Source organism: Poecile atricapillus, chromosome Z, assembly GCF_030490865.1.
Source record: "Poecile atricapillus isolate bPoeAtr1 chromosome Z, bPoeAtr1.hap1, whole genome shotgun sequence".
NCBI lineage: Eukaryota > Metazoa > Chordata > Aves > Passeriformes > Paridae > Poecile > Poecile atricapillus.
In genome coordinates, this window is record NC_081289.1 from 98,522,014 (window position 1) to 98,539,493 (window position 17,480).

At 35.9% G+C, this 17,480-nt stretch overlaps 1 protein-coding gene across 1 annotated transcript in view; it reads right to left on the reverse strand.

The window, feature by feature from the left end:
• MCCC2 (methylcrotonyl-CoA carboxylase subunit 2) overlaps window positions 1–17,480 on the reverse strand; it is a 35,537-nt gene that overhangs the window by 4,840 nt on the left and 13,217 nt on the right. Inside the window, exons 7-16 of the mRNA XM_058826880.1 lie at window positions 16,914–17,027; window positions 11,293–11,357; window positions 10,296–10,395; window positions 9,268–9,363; window positions 7,975–8,047; window positions 7,694–7,770; window positions 5,578–5,644; window positions 5,149–5,305; window positions 4,244–4,358; window positions 2,904–2,989 (exon numbers count right to left, since the gene is read on the reverse strand). Of these exons, the coding sequence (XP_058682863.1) occupies window positions 2,904–2,989; window positions 4,244–4,358; window positions 5,149–5,305; window positions 5,578–5,644; window positions 7,694–7,770; window positions 7,975–8,047; window positions 9,268–9,363; window positions 10,296–10,395; window positions 11,293–11,357; window positions 16,914–17,027 (950 nt within the window). The remainder of the gene's footprint in view (window positions 1–2,903; window positions 2,990–4,243; window positions 4,359–5,148; window positions 5,306–5,577; window positions 5,645–7,693; window positions 7,771–7,974; window positions 8,048–9,267; window positions 9,364–10,295; window positions 10,396–11,292; window positions 11,358–16,913; window positions 17,028–17,480) is intronic.

Sequence of the window (17,480 nt, forward strand, 5' to 3'; positions counted from 1 at the left end):
CCAGCTGCACACAAGCAGCAACAAAGACACAAAATCTTTATGCCATCTATCATTTCTGTTCTTTCAGTTTCCTTGTTGACCTGTTTGGTGGAGGGATCTTACAAAACAAAGGCTGTCTGGATTCAGTTTCAGTGTCCTGACATCTGTTTGACAATGAACTGGGCTTTTACCATGCTTGGAGCCACACAGGAATGGGCTGCAAAAGGGACAGGTTACTCCTCCCTGAATTACAGCAAATGCTTCTCATAAGCAGCTGCTGATGCTGGCTGAGGAAAAGGCTGTCTATAAGGTGCAAGGTGAATGGTACATCCTTCCCCCTGACTACAATTGCTGCAAAGACTGTAATCCATTTAATCTCATTGTTTCTGCTTGGACAGCCTATTCCACAGTAATGAAAACTTCTGTACTATTGATCTGACATCTTGCTTAGGAATTAGTTAATTCAAAGCATGAAAGGGCAGGAAACATGAGTATATCCACTGAAATACCCAATTAACTCTACAAGAGAGCAATTAAAAGCTCCTAGACAATGCAGACTGCACCTACTTGAACTGAAAAGCGAGAGAAACCAGCCAGGACTGCTTTGACCTGAGCCACTCACACACTGTTGTCAAAAGCACTCCTTTGTGAAAAGAGGCATTTCACCTTCATTGCTTATAGCCAGATAAGCCTCAGAGGGATTTCAGCTCTGACATTTGACTTCATACCTCAGCTTATTATCTTGAGTGTGGCGTCACATGAACACAACTACATGCAATCCAGACCCACGCTAGTTCTCAGCCAACTCACATCTGTGCTCGTCACGTTTCCTTTCCAAGAGGACACAGTAAGAAGTGCATAACTACCCTGCTTTTGCAAATAAATGACACACCACCTAGCACTAAAAGCACTTGCTAAGGCCTAGGCTGGGAGAATTCACGCTATTTGCTGGGGTGACTACTAGATTTGCAACTTAACTTCACAAAATGGCCAGATATTCTGAAAACGTAAACTGCTAAAAGTTGCTCATCAGAGAGCACAAAGTTGGTATTAAACACTCAGGTTTCATGTCTAAAAATCAGACATTACTGAAGATTTTAAATGTGGTATTTTTTAATGCTAGTTTTAACTTTACATGTAAAACTGCTTTCTTACAGATTAGTAACTTACTGTTGTAAATACTGACAATCATCAGTCAGTTTTTGGGAAAGGATAATTTTTTTATTGCTAATATATCTAAAGTATTGAATGCTAAATAAACCATGAGTAAAAGAGTCTGACTGTTTCCAGTGAACATATGAAAGAAAATGTAAAAAAAAAAAGCATATTATTCATCTTCTCTGGGGTAGAGATTAACTTTAAATACAGACAGTTTGACTCATTTTTTTAACATTATTATATAAATGGATTATTTTTCTCCTTAAAATCCAGTAATAAAAAGTGATACTTTTTTTTTTTTTTCATTTTTCCTTCTTGCCTTAGAGCACAAGGTCAGCTATTAAAGGTCAGCTGTTAAAAACTTTTGTACTATTTACTACCCTTTAAAGATCAAGCCTGATGAAGGTATTAATTTGATGAAACATCAGAATTAATAACAATTTCCCAGGTATAAGTATCTCAGTTAAGTATATTCCATTATCCCTACAGAAGAGAGTAAAAGTTAACAGTAATCTCATATCTTCTAATCACAAAGAAGGAGCTCTTCCCAGGTTACCTGTCCCTGCTTCCACAGTGAGGACCTTTCCTTCTTACTCCTCAGTTTGAGGAGAAAATCCTTGCTCAGCCACACCAGTTTCCAGCCTGCCAAGCCAAATTTCCTACACATAGGAATAAAGAGCTCTTGTGCTCTAAGGGAAGTTCCTTTAAAGAATTGCCAGCTCTAATCAGCTCCTCTGTCCTTAAGGAGTTTCCCAGGTGATCTCATCCACCAACCCTTTAAACAACTGGAGGTTCACTCTTCCAAGTTTTAGGGTCTGGAGTTTCTCTTTGCCACCTCGTGTTCCTTGAGATCCTGAACTCAACCAGGGCGTGCTCTCTACAGCCCTGGCTGTTTCCAACCAGCACCTCTTTAATGAGCCCCTCTGCACTCGTGAGCACCAGGAATGCCTCACCTCTGGCTGATACCTGGACCACGAAGTTGTTTTCTACCTATGCCAGGAGTCTCCTGGGTTGTTCACTGCCAGCTCTGCTGCTTTCACAGTTGACATCTGGGTCACTGAAATATGCTACTCTCCACCATCATTAGCAGCTGAGAGCCTGTGGAAAATTAGCTTTTGGATACCACAGAAACATATACAGCAGAAACTTTAGCACTGGCAGGATGAAACTAATGTAGAATAACCATCCAAAGGCCAAGAAAGCCCCCAGACCACTTTCCAGATGTATCTGGATCACTTCACGGTGCCACCTTGTTTCATTAGCCTAACTAGTTCCTAGCCATTTACTATGATTCCATCAGCCTGAGCATGAAATGCTGCAAAGGACTTCTCAGCAACCATGAGTATGCTGCACCCACCAGCTAAAGCTCTACACTGTCACTGCTACCATCCAATACAATTACCTATCATGACCATGACCTGAAATTTGCCAATGGCTACAGGTCTTTTTCAAACTGCTACCTGCAGATACTACACTGAGGAGAATGACACAAAACCTATCCAGAATAAAACACATCACATAGAAGCTCCATGCTACTATATAATTTTTACAGAACCAGCAAAGTAATTGCTGAAAGTGCATGCAGTCTTCTGAAACAGTTCATGGTACCAGGTCCCAGAGATAAGACAGACAAGACATTGGTTTGATTGCAAATCAAACACAATTTTTGATTCTGATTGCTCTGTTCCGCTGTTCTTTGATACTAAGAGTTAGATGTCAAGTCTTGTGATTGCAATTAAGTTTTAGAATAGTTATTTGCATGTTACCTTGCACTGGAATAGTAAGGGTTTCCTTCCTCCTCGAACCGCCTAATGATTGGCTCCTTCAAAGCTGCTTCATCTGCTTCAGACAACTACAAAACGACATGAAATATTCTTTAAAATCTTCTTCTCCAATGACAGCAGAGCTTATATACAGCATCAACCTGAAGAAAGTGCCTAAAGTATCTGCCCAAAGTCTTTTTTACTCTTTTAGCACACAATTGTCAATTTTACATGTTTGACATCAAAATTAAAATAGCACTTTCCAAATCAAGTGTGTAGAAACACAGGAGGACAAACATATACTTAACTGAAGGCAAGAGTAATTGGTGACTAGCACTTGACAAATTACTGAAGCTAGTGTATTGGAAAAAAAAATCTGGGTTGCCTTTGGCAAGATTTTTTAATAAAGTAAGTCTGTGCTATTCTAAGACTGGATTTCTCTATGATCCAGACTGGACACAGTAATTCAAAAAACTTTCAAGTTTGACTGACATTTAACTACCACTGATTATTGTTCTTGAACTTCTTTCTGGGTGTCATGGATCTGGGAATTTAAGGCAGACAGAGATAAGGGTGAGTATGTTCTACCCACAGAAATAAACAAGTGTTGAAAAGTAATGACATTGAGAAAACATGTTCATACTGCTTCATTATTCTGATTAACTATTCCTGACAAATATGAACAATTTTAAGACATCACAATAAAACCAATTTGTATCGGATCAAGGCAGTAGTATAACCATAAACTTTGCAGTTAAAAAAAAAACAACTCAGCAGGAAAGTGTGCGCAGTGAAACTACAAAATATTATTATAAGATTTAATAAACTATGTTTATTATATAAACAATATACCTCTAATTTTCAATTAAAATTTTGAAATGAGAAGGAACTTTTCCAAACCACTCCAGACTTCTGCTGTTACAAGCTTCGTAATTCTTAATCAGTGAATCATCTGAAGATCAGCTTTCTCTAAAACTGCTACCTTAATAATAATTGGAAAGACACTTTATCCTGTCATATTCCTTTTCATACTCCCAAACCAAGGAGGATTCCCGGTTGCTCATCTTGGGTAGAACTAATAAGTTGGTGCACAAAGCACAAAAATACAATGGTGTATGAAATACTCCTCTTTTTAAGCAAAGATATGAAATGTTATGAATGATCTTCACATTTCAAAGAAGTAAGCAGTAACATTTCACAAATTCATGTTTGTCAGTGCCCAGTGGCACTGGGCTAGTTCACTGGTGTCTCACTCTCTTCCTCCCCTTCCTAGCTCACAACATGACCAACTCCAGTGAAAGAGTAAGGGATAAAATAATAGATATGAAAGAAGAAAGGCATACCTGTTTTCCCTCCCTTGCTTTTTGGTCCTTAGCTATTGTAGCTAGAACAGTTGCAGCTTGTTCCCCTCCCATCACTGATATGCGAGCATTTGGCCACATATATAGAAATCTTGGACTGAAAAAATACATATTAAACACTAAGGTAAGTCATATTTCCTGGTGAAGAACTAATTCTCACTCAACTAAGAATATGTTTTTATGCATGACAATTTTACAATATATCTTTTTTTAAAAGGTACATTAACATACTTCAATGCTTGCAGCATTGCATTTGAAAATGTAAAAATTCTGTTAATTTCCATTATTCAAACACCTCTTTTTTAAAAATCTCTCTTTCTTGAGTCTCTTCAGCTCACATTCCCAACACACGGGAGTTTTTCTCCTAAACATCCTAAATAACTTAAATAGTATCAGGAACCTAGAAAAATAAAATTAGAAAAAAACACATAAGCTATGTCCAAAGGGTCAACAAAAAAATCTTTAGGGGTTATACAAACCTTACTCATAAAAACAGGCTGATTGAAGTGAATAAGGCGTTTTTACACAAGCTGATATATTCTCCCTAAGAATGCAGAGTAAAGGACCAGACTATCTTGCCCAATGGTTGTTTAAGACTTCACAATTTTTCCACCAAGAATTGAAATGGGTGAAAAGAATGTAAACAGGTTTACTACAGGTTTACTTTGCTAGAAGGTCTCCTCTGTCACCTAATTCAAGGTGAACCATGAGCCTTACCAGTCTCTACATATTTCAGGCGATTATTTACTTATGAACATACTCATTAAGAACTCTTTTCTAAACAGCACAACTTCTTCAAGAGTTCAGGTGATTCTTCAGAATGGTACTTCAAATTATTATGGCTCTCAAAGTATTTCAGTCTGCTATCAGTCTGAAGCAACACTTACCTATATGCTCTTCCACACATCCCATAGTTTCCAGCTCCATAAGAGCCACCAATAATGACAGTTATTTTAGGTACACTGGCACAAGCTACAGCAGTTACCATCTTGGCACCATCTTTTGCTATCCCTCCAGCCTCATATTCTCTGCCAACCATGAAACCTAAAGAAATACAACATGAACAAAAGGCTCACCAGCTTTATATTATAATACTGTGCCATATGTCATACTATGTGCTTCACAGCACATGCAGAAAGAACTGAATCATAAGACAAATCGTACGTCAAGGCCTTCACCAGATGCTGACAGGCTGATTTCCAAGCAGGCTGGAGATGTAGGTACTACAAAGCCCACAAGAAGCTGTCTAGAACACAGCCTCAACAAACAGCAAAGTCTACAACAAAGTGGTATCTCAAAAACTCGATCTCACTCACCTGTAATATTTTGCAAAAACACAATGGGAATATTTCTCTGGCAACACAACTGGATAAAATGTGTACCCTGTGGAGAGATAAAAAAGAAAAGAGTAAGCCATTAAAATCTGGACAAGTTAAGCTATCCCTACCAGCATTCTGAAGTCTGTGCTAAATCCTTCCACTGAAGTCCACCAAAGTATTTCCACCAGGAAGTGCTATACTATCTCTCCTTCACCCAAAATTAACTGCAAAACATGAAATCACCGTAGCAGAAGTAAGAGACCTCCAAAGATGTGTGAAACCATGGGTAAAACAGAAATAATATCCTTAAAAAGCATTCTACTAACACTGAAAAGCCCAACTGCTGTGACTCGGCCAATATGCAGCTAAGCCATGGACAGTGCCAGTGTAGCATGTGACACTGAGTTTGGCAAGACTCTGTTAGAGAAATCTAGACAATCTTCCCAAAAAACATCTCTCCATTTACTGTACAAAAGAAAAGCATCCTCTAAAACTGGGAAAGGCCCCTATACATAATTTACTCATGGCCCTGCCAATTGCTGTAACATTTTGTCCCTTTTCTGAAGGCAGATGCCCTCTCCCTATTTACTAGCAAAAGACCAATTTCCTAGCAAAGTTACAAATAGTAGATTCCAAGCATCTGTTTCAACCAACTAAATCAATTAAGTTCCTTGGCTTATTTAGACACTTGTAGATAAACAAAAAAAACCAAGGTTATGAAGCACAACAACTATTGAAAAACATCTAACCTCTTGATTATATAAAACCTGCAAAGGTTATAAACAGAAAAAGAAGAGAAAAATAGTTAAGTATAGTCCTCTTAAGAGAAACACATGAATAGCAAGGGGATGGTCGTGGGAAAAATGTGCACTAACACATTACGAAAATGCAAAGGAAAAAAACGAGTATTGCTAAGGTATGTTGCTTATGGAACCAACATCATGGACAAAGGCTTTTCTAGAAGTGAATTTCCTTTTACAGTACTGATATGCCAATGAAAGTCAGAAAATGAACATTCCTTACATTTTTTTCATTGTTAGGAAAAAATATTGTAGCACTAAATTGCTAGAAAAATAATGAAAGTATTAGAAATACTGCAAGTTATTTTCTACCTGGAAATAACTGTTAAAACAAATGTCAGATGAAAAAAATTTCATTTACTTCAGTGCTCCAAGTTGGAAGTTTTCCTTCAGCACATGAAACTAAATTTTGTATATTATTTTATAACAACAATAAATACAGTAAAATTACTTCCTTTCTCCACTTCTCCCATCAATGCTTCCTTTTCCTGTATATTCTCAGTAATAATTTCCTCACTGTTAGCTCAAGAAGAGTGCTAGAACAAAACTAGCATATATAATCACTTCTACAAAATATTCAACTGGCAGTTGTTTCTTGAAAAAATAAACCAAAGCAAGCAACCCAGACCAAGGTAAACACCTTGCAATACCCAGATACTCTTTTATCACCATCATTCCCTGAGTCCAAACTCAAAGCACTGTTAATAAAATAATAAAATCACATTATTTCTTCACATACAGCCTTTCATTCACAAAACAGGTGTTTTAGCTCACACATATATATATATTTAGCTCACAGATTTGAGAGACTGCATATTATTTTTCTGAGGCAGGAGATGCTGCAGCAAAGTATGAAAATTAGAACCCTGGTAAACCAATGAACTGAATACTGGAATCCAGCTTTTAGATTTTCCAGTTACTACAAAAACAATTATGTGACTTTCCATAGTACTTCATGGTTTAGAAGTCAGAAATACCCAACAGGGTATTTGATGTAACAAGGATGGACATATCTTGTAAGAGATATAAGTTTCAGGATATACTATTTCAACTACACTGTATTCACACGAAACCAAACCCTGTTCTGCTGTTTGCCTATCTTCTTCACATCAGAATAATCTACCAAGCACTTTTTCTGAAATATGGTCATTTTTTTTACAGCTTATTAACAGCTTATACCTGTTCCACATTTTCATGACAAACGTAGAGCCGTTCTCTTTCATTATTTAAAAAAGTTCTTCATCTCAGGAGTAAGTTGTCCACCAGAAGTTTTGTTTCTCAATGGCAAAGAAGCTAATAATCTATAAATTTACCTTTTTTGCCGACTCTGAGAAAAGAACTCCATTGTTTCCAATAATTCCTACTGGGTAACCAAAAATTCTTGCAAATCCTAAAAGAGAGAGATTAATTTGTAAAATTCCACATGTATTTATTTTTCCATAGCATATAAAGGTAACACTTTCTCCCGGTAACAGAAACTGCTACTCTTCTGATGATAAACATCATTAAAAATATCAGTGAGTGTGCCAGAATAAATCCAACTATAAATCAAGTGGAAACATATACTTATATATATAATTATATTTCTACTTACCTGTAACTAAAGTATCTCCATACAAAGCTTTGAATTCATCAAATCTGCTTCCATCTACAATTCTAGCAATGACCTCAAGAAAAAATGGAAAAATAACATTAAATTCCTAATCCTTCAAGGTTTCAAATTTGTTTAGAAAGGAAGACAATGATAACATATAACTTAAAATCCTTCCATTTATAGAACATCAAGCAGCCCACATATAAACAGGTTGGATGGCAGGCAAAGCCCATTTAGTTTTTTATGTGTGATTCATCTATGTGTTTGTGAAAAATGGGATTTCAAGATTAAAAACATTCTAGCCAAATAGCTAAATTACACAGGAACAGCATTTTCCTGATTAGCTGAATTTCAAAGAAAAACCTCTGCTTATATTAAACATTAATCAATAGCCTCTCATTTGTAAAGAAAAACACATATAGACTCACGATTCACTTTCTTAGAGATATGATTATTTCTAGGCTTGCTTGAGTTTGCAACATACAAAAATAATGAAGATCTGATTTGAGGTTCCTCTGTGATGCAAAGGAGCCATTTTTATAAATACAGATCCACTGCTAGCAAGACATTTGCCACAAGATATTTATTTCAAGTTTAGAAGGACATAAATCTGAACTATTCCGACTTCTGAGAGTGAAGTATGCAACTCAGTAAAACTCTTCATCTTGTTTTCCCCTTAATGCACAGCAAATCCTAGTAATTCATGCCAAATATTTTAAGACATAGATATATATTCAGACTCTTCCTAAAATACATACTTGGCTAGTAGTGAAAAAGGCTCTGAATGTGAGATTTGTGCAAAATATGAAAAAGCATGTTGGTTCAGATGAAGGTTCCATGGCAGATAATTACACCAGACCTACAGTAGAGTACAATAGTCTTTGTATGCAGTTGGGAGAAGGCTCAGTTGGTTGGTGTGCTTATACTCCATAAATATTTAAACAATTCATCTTTCACAGGACTGACAGAAAAAGAAAGCCATCAGATCCCTGGCCAAATATTTTGCCAATGAGGAGTTCCCGAAATGGGAACTCAATGTTCCAACAAATGAATGTCAGCTTTTTCAGAATGTTACCAATCTCTCATTCTTGCTCATCCTTCTTAAAAGTATTACCAAAAACTATTATACTTTCAACAAGTCACTACTATTGCAATGGGTCTGCTGGACAAAAATATAAAGAAATATATACCCAAATCAGATATTACCAATTATGACAATATAGAGAGTGATTTCCTACAAGTCAATGGATGCATGTATGTATGGACATACGGATCTTTCATTAATACTCATACCTCTTTGACGTCAAAATTTCTTTTTAGCTGGTCACCAACTATTCCATATATTTCATCAGCTGGAAATAAAGGCTCTTCTGATGGTTCTATAGTGACCTACAGCAATTTAACAAAACAATTCACACAACAAAGGAAGTATCAGCTCACATTATGACTTAAAAATTCAAACAACAATCTGTCAACTTCTTTGAGCATAGCCTTCTCTTCACCAACAACATCAAAATGCTTGTACTGGCTTGTCATTTTGCATAAAGATAAAATTTCCTAAACTGAAGGTTCATAACAGTTTCTCACTTACTGTTACCTTTTTCCTACTCCTGCATATACCTCCACACATCCTCCACTTCTTCTATGTTATAAAAAATTAGGTATGTCCTCCTATTTTCTTACTTTTCCCCCCATGCCCTCCAAGGCAAGCAGCATTCTGAAAAATGGGTGAAGATTTTGTCACATAACTGACTACAACATCTTACCTTCCCTGAGCTTCCATTCACCCTCTCATATCTCATACTAAAATAAAATACTGCAATTCCACCCCCCATATGCTAGCCATCCCATGTACTACAAGGAATTGTTAAATCAACACAATTCATTATCAAGATTTAGGTCTATCCCCTTGGTTTTCAACTCTTGAATAATCTCAGAAAATGTCTATTCAAAAAGATCCTTTAGCAGGTATCTCATTTAAAGTCGATGGAAACGATAATGTGGGTTTAAAATTAAATTAAGTATCTTGCAAGACTGGATTAATCTAAAAGTGCAATTCTATGACTCTGAAGCACTCTTCTAGTTCTTTCACTCTTGCATATAATCCCAGCAGTTTTATTAAGAACAACGCAGCAGGAATGTAATTGCAGAACTGAAGCATCAGAGAAATCTTTAAGGACAAAAACCATAACTTCCATTTTCAAATATGTAAAGTCATAGACAAAAAAAATGTGTTCTATAAAACAAGTGTTATATCAATCAGGCAGAGAAAAGCATTCATAATTTCAACAATGCAGTGTTTTCAGACTCTATACACTTACATCTACTTTCTTCTGGAGATTCAAACTCCTTACAACTTTCCTTGCCAGATGAAGTGCATGATTGTCATCCAAGGCATAATGATCTGTTACACCAGATTTTCTGTATATAAACAACAATGTCAAGATGAGTACTTCAGGGAAAAAAAACAACATAAATCAGGCAATGAAAACTTGAAATTTTAAACCTTCTAAGACCTTGGAAATATAGATGCAACAATCCAGCTCTCTGTGTTTTATTATGAAATCAGTTTAAAAATAAAACCCATGCCTAACCTTTTCTTCAAAATAGTACATGCAAGTTATCCTACATGAAACATGCAAATGCAGGAAACAAAAAATCTAAATGACAATATAAAATGTAACAAGCATTGTTCATATGCAGCAAAAATTAATTTCTATTATTAAAAAAAACATGTTTACAAAAATGCCATGAATGCCTTTTAAAATAATTCTTTATTCACTTCTAATTGGAGTAACAAATAAGCATTTATCATACAGTAATATGTAACTTACTGTGCAATACCTGATTTTGTTAATTATTAATTGCAGAAATTGAAAGTGCAAAGAAAATTTTTTGGGTTTGGTAAGAAGTATTTTTTACAAAAAGCACAAGCTATTTTGATCTTGCTTGCAGTGAATTCCACATGGCAATAAGAAAATACATTTTGCAGATTGTGTCTATCTTTCTCAATACATAGTATTCTGTTAACACTCAGTATTAAAGTCCTCCATATTATGCATGATGCTGCAGTACACTAGACATGTAAGTATTTTAAAGCAGTAAATAAAGGAGACAGTGCTAACTAGAGTAACACAATGTAACTCTGATATTCTAACAATAAAACAATCAGCACTGAATAACAACACAGAAATAATTTTCAAAAGGTAAACACAATTTAACAAAGAGCTAAAGCCAAAATAAAATAAAATAAGGGTAGGACAGGGAAGGGGGAAGGGGAAAGGGAAGTCTTAATTCTGGGAAAATATTTCTTTAAACCTGCAGTGAAGATCTGCCCCTCCAAGTTCCTCTGCTGATACCTGTTCACCTGTTGCTGCTTTAACCTAACACAAGGAAAGGAAAATGAGCTTCACAGTTGACACTTGTCTTGCATTAATATTTATACCATCTTAGGTACAGTAATAACAGAGATCTTTGCAAAATGCTTCTTCATTGATCATATTTCCCTGTTTACTATCCCTCAGAGCATCAAAATATGACAACACAGAATCTTGTAAAGATTACTTTTTTCTTCAACTTTGCATGCTTATTCTAGTGCTAATATGCAGTTTTTATTTACCAAGATACTCCCCACAGTTCTACTTACTGCTGTGTCCATCATATGTGTGCATACTCTTACACATCCTTCAGATTCATAAACATTCGTTTCACAAAAATCTTCTCAGCACTCAATATGAAATTTCAAATGGGATATTTATATGCACTGTTCCAAGCAAACAGTACCCCAGCTGAAACCTAGAATTCTTCAATTTTGCTTTCTCTACATAAACACTTCTGTGAATTTTAACTTACTCATTTAAATATTAACCATAAAATATTCATTAGAGGTTTTTATTTTCTAAACCTTTCAGTAAATACACAATAATTCAGTAATAATGATTTTCCTTAAAGAGCACATCAATGGCACGTAACTGCTTGGATCAAGTATGATGTCTTTATAAAAGTACCTGGACTCCACAATCCTAAACCTAGATCTGTGTAATCTTAGACCTGAAAGGGTAATTTCAGAGTGAATGGTCTCCTTCTTAGAAGACAGCAATATAATTTACTACTGGGGTTAAAAAAAACCCCAGAAGACTTCTTGAGGCATTTCTACTCAACAGTAAGTGCTTTGAAAAGGATTCACTGAAAGCTGTAGAAACCATTATTCATCACCCACAGAGAGTATAGAGGTAAACCACAGGCATGGGAAGGGAAAACTATCATCATCTCCAAAAGAGATTTCAGTTTCCAAGTTTCATATCTAAAAATGAAGCACACTAATTATATATATGCATATGTACACACACACACACACACATATACACACATATTCTCACACATACACTTCCAAACTGTCAAGTTTAGAAATTTAAGTTTAGATATTTCTTCAACAGTGGATTTTTGCTTTGAAATTTGAATTACCCACGGAATATGAAGGTGTGGCATACTAATTAATGGAAAGTTTCTGTCAGAGACTCAATTAACTTGAATCTTCATTAAACAGTGAACATACCAAGATACTTTCAAGAGAAGTGAGGAAGATTTCTTCACTGGAAGGGTTATTCAGCATTGGAACAGGCTGTCCAGGGTACTGGCTGAGTCACCATCCCTGGAGGAATTTAAGTGCCTACAGATGTGGCATTTAAGGGTTTAATACACAGTTTAGTGGTGCATTTGGCATTGAGGTTATTGGCCAGACTCAATAACCTTTAGGGTGTATTACAGAGTAAGTGTCTCTATCATCTGAATACACCATTTTATTCTAGGATTCTATGAAATAATTACATATATCTGTCATTATGCAACGAGTTGTATTATTAACTGCAGAACTTGGCACAAAGCTGAGCAGCACAATGATTTCCATTGACACAGAAATCCAGAGATTAATTTTAAAATATTTTTCAAAATTTAAAAAAAAATTTAATTTTTTTTATTTTTCCAGAGATGAAGTTTTCCTTCTCCAAATCACAATATTTGAGCTGTAGATTCTATCTGCCACCATATGAGATTGCAAAGTTTAACTCCTTTGCTCAAAGCAGGGTCAATGAGAGAAGGTTGCTAATGACATAACTGATGTAATTACCAGGAGTTTTGAACAGCTCAAGAATGGAGACTCCATAAACACCCTGAACAACCTGGATTGACACGACCATCCTTGCAGCAAATGTTTTCTTACAACTAAACAGAACTTCCTGTATTTCGGTTTGTGCCTGGCAGCCTCTACCTATCACAGGGTACCAGTAAGAAGCTTGGCTCTACTACCTTTACTCCCCTTGCAAAATATGGATAGATTTGCCCTAAGACACATTTTCACCTGATTGAAAAGTCTCATGTCTTTCACACTCTCCTCATTTTACAGACGTCACTCCTTTCATCATCTTCATGGACTTTCACTGGCTCACTCAGGCTTATTCTGGAGTGCTCAGAGCTGCACCCTGCAGCCCAACTGTGTCTTATTCTGTCAGAGCAGGTGAGAACAAGGATTTGCACCATCACCTTTCCAGACATAGAAGTGAAGCAGAGCATTCTACAAACTGTAGATTTAAGTAACAGTTAAAGTTACTTGGAGTTAGTGGTTGAAGTTACCTTAAAGTTCATTTAATTCTAACAGACTGCAAGTAAGAGCCTCAAGAAGATATGTGGGCATTTTCTAAGAAACACTGCTCAAGCTACTTCAGCTAGACATTATTAAAAGAAATAAACATAAACCTTAGCTGTAATATGCGTTTTCCACAGCAGATGAGGCCAATATGTAACAAAGTCCCCAGTACATAAATACACACAAATCTGAAAAACTTGTTCCCTCTTTTTACCAAACTTCTGTTCACCTCTGAGCACAGAAAGTAGCAAATCTTCCCTCAGGAAGGAAGAATCGGAAGTTCCTGGAACAAGAGCCTATAGGTCTACATGGCATCCTGAACTATTAAGCAGTACTGCCGAATATAAGGATAGAGATATGCCATTTGAGAAAAAGCAGAAGAATGGCCCTGAATATTACTGCTACTGTGACTTGTAGCACTTGTCCTCTTCTATCGAGATCTGTTAGTTTATTAAATCATTATTCCTCACCTTTCCAAAAAAGGAGGCCAAGGGAACTTCCACTTTAGACAGTGGACTGTACTACAATTCACTTTTTTTTTATCATACACATCTCAAGACTAATTACAAGTAACACCAGGGATTTTTATTTTTTCACTTCCTTGGGATGTTTTGTTTTAGGCAGGTAAGCAATAAAATCCAATCCAATTTTCTTCATATAAGAAAGACATTTTGGGGAACAGAGCTTACTCAATAACAGCTACAGTATCTGTTACAGCATGGAACAGGAGTTTGTCTGCGAGTCTGAAGTAGTTTTGACACTTAGAAGAAGGCAAGTAGAATATTTTCAGTGAGAATATGAAAAGCTGTACAGAACAGAAAGGCTGACAGGTGGAGATAATAAAGTTTGATCTATACGCACAAAGATAAGGATCATTACATCTGCAGGTTGCTAAGAAACAAATTAAATTGGAGGACAGCTGTGAAATCTTCCTCTGAAAACGGGGAAAGATTTTAAAACTTCCTAACTTCACAACACCCTTGCAGTCACTGACTTGCCTAGTCAAGTCCTCCCCTTGAGGCCTGTCTCGGGTCACCCTTTTCCAGAAGTCTATCCTGGCAAAAGTCTCATGTGCTACATCTCAGTGGCACACATGTATGATCTAAATTTCTTTGTGATGTTAAATGATTCCCATTCCCAGAAAACAATCATCTAGCTCTCTTTTTTATATCTTCCAAGCCAGCTTTCTGGGTCACACTAAGTATTAGATGTCTTACTTGAAAACCTTTGAAAAAGTTTTTACTTGGACAGCTCAAGTGTTCCTGCCAAACAGGGCAGTTATTCTTAGTTATGGCAACAAAAATACCAACACTCTGATGTATAAAGTTTGTGTCTTTCATCACACTAGTTTTCTTATCTCAAAAGAAAGATGTACAAGTCACATGTTGCTCACTCAACTAATATTATTCTCAAATAGTATCTTCATTCATGTTTATGCCATTTTTCAACAAACAACTCCAAATATCTAAATTACAGTGATAAATGTATAGAGAATTACTTTTTGAGCAGGATTTGTCAATATTTACCTATAAACAAGTGGAAAAAGACTAATACAAGATAAAAAGGAACAGAAACCTAGGTAGGACAGTAGAAACAATTACTGTCAACAAAATTCTAACAACAAAATCCTAATGAGCTGTAAATAAATTACCATTACATTTCATAGTTGTTATTCATTACTTCATCTGCTTTTCCTGATTACTTTGTTCTTCTTACAAACTTGGAAATCTTCCAACAAAATATTAAATTATTTCAAACTAAATGCTTTTTTTTTTTAAGGTAGACAACAAAGTATCTTTATTCTCTCAGGTGTGTATCCCATGCCCCTGCTTTCCATTTGCCAGTTAAATTCTAAATTTATCCAAGATGTACAAATGCAAGACCTTTTCTTCTTCCTTTTTTCTTTTTATTTTTTTTTAACTGCACAAGAATTTTAAAGCCATCTTTACAGTGAACTTTCCGAGAGGTATAATGCCAAATCTACTTTTTTCAACAAGATGATGCAATGGGGAAAAATTCATTCTAAAGGAAAAGAATGCAATACAAAAATATGCTGTGGAAATGAGAGGAAAGCTATACAAGTAAACACTAAACCACATTAAAGGATGAGTCCTTCATACTTTTAATGAGAGTAACACAATCATGCCTTAGGAACTAGTCAACAAATAGATCTGTCAGCGGCTGTTCTCCCATAGTTTAATGGGACATGCTACATTTTCCCAGTATTTTAAGTGTTGAAGGAAGTGACTTCCAAGAGACTTTGCCTTCGTTTTTACTAGAGCAATCAATGGAGCAGTATCTGCATTAACAGTGCTGTTACAAAGCAATTTCTCCATTTTGGCATGCTCAAGATGGAAAGACTCTTGAGAGACATTTGATTTACATTTGGATTTGTCACAGGAAGCACACCTGAAAGTTCCCAAAAGACTGTAACCAAAAGAGAGCCATTGTGCTGCCTCAGACCAGTCTGTACAAAAAATTTGACAAATATTTGACTATTTCAAATAAGCAAGTTTATCCAGCCATGGCTTCATCAAGATTTGAATACTTGTGATGAATGATGCTCTGTTAGTTCTAGCACTAGCATTTATTACTAAAAATTATTTTTTTCTCATAAAGCTTGCGTTAAGTAGAATAATCTTTGTCAGCAAAAGACTGATATTACTGTATCATTATTTGTATTGGTACAGAACTGAGCCTACACTAGAACATACAGTTATTTCCAAAATAATAAACCACATGTAAGCATTCCTTTTCTGCCAACCTACTGTAAACTTAAAGCTATCTTATACTGCAGTACTTCACAGTCACAAATGCCACTATGAGTTCCACAATAAAGCAAGGTTTAATTCACCTGAATTCTTCAGGTCAGTTTCCTTAGAAACAATTTCCTTACTAAGAAGGAGAGGGAAGGAGAGGGGAGAGGGTGAGGAGGGAGATGTGTACAATGCACATGGTTGTGATTTTTTCCAAATTTTGTGTCAAACCTAAAGAGTACATAATTGAATATAGAAAAAAATTTTATCATTTAAAATGTGCACAGCAATCTAAAAGCAGTACTAGAAAAACACCTTGAGACAGTCTGAATTATATATATATATACCTCTACTGAACAGAAGAGATTTGATTTAAGATAGAAACATTCAGATATACTTAAAAATACAAACTAATCTATAGAGTATCTAGAAATATCTCACCAAGAAACATCTCAATTGTTTAAGGTGTAAAATTATCACAGCATGATTTGAGGGAAGGGGGAGGAGAGGGGCTATGTCACTAGAAACTTCCGTATCCTTACCAGTGGTGGCCCTCCCAGGAATATTGTTCCCTGTTTGCCAACAATAATACTTTCATCAGCCATTGCAGGTACGTATGCTCCTCCTGCTGTACAGGATCCCATGACTACTGCTATCTATCAGGAAAACAAAAGGCGTAAGTTAATGAACTGTCCAACCCTTAAAATAGCAAAGGCACGAGATATTATATATTTTAATGCAGGTCACTGGATAGCACTGCGAGATTATTTTTGTCTATCAGAGCAAACTTATTAGGTTTTAGCATTTCTTTAAAATGTAAGGAATCTTCCATTTTCAATAGTCTTTCGAACTATGATCTTCAGACAACCCTACTGGAAAATTCATATATGAAGTACCATGAGCTACATAGGTAATATGTTTGAAGAGGCACACATTCCACCATTGAATTTGGTTTTGCTGATGAACAGTAAAGGTTAAAACCTAGAGGTTTCTCTTAAAAATTAAGTCAGGGCTATAGTTACTGCTTATTGGTATGACTGCATTAGTATTAACATCCTCTGAAGGAAATTTCTCCCATCTCCTAGAATGCTACTTCAGGTCTTCAATGG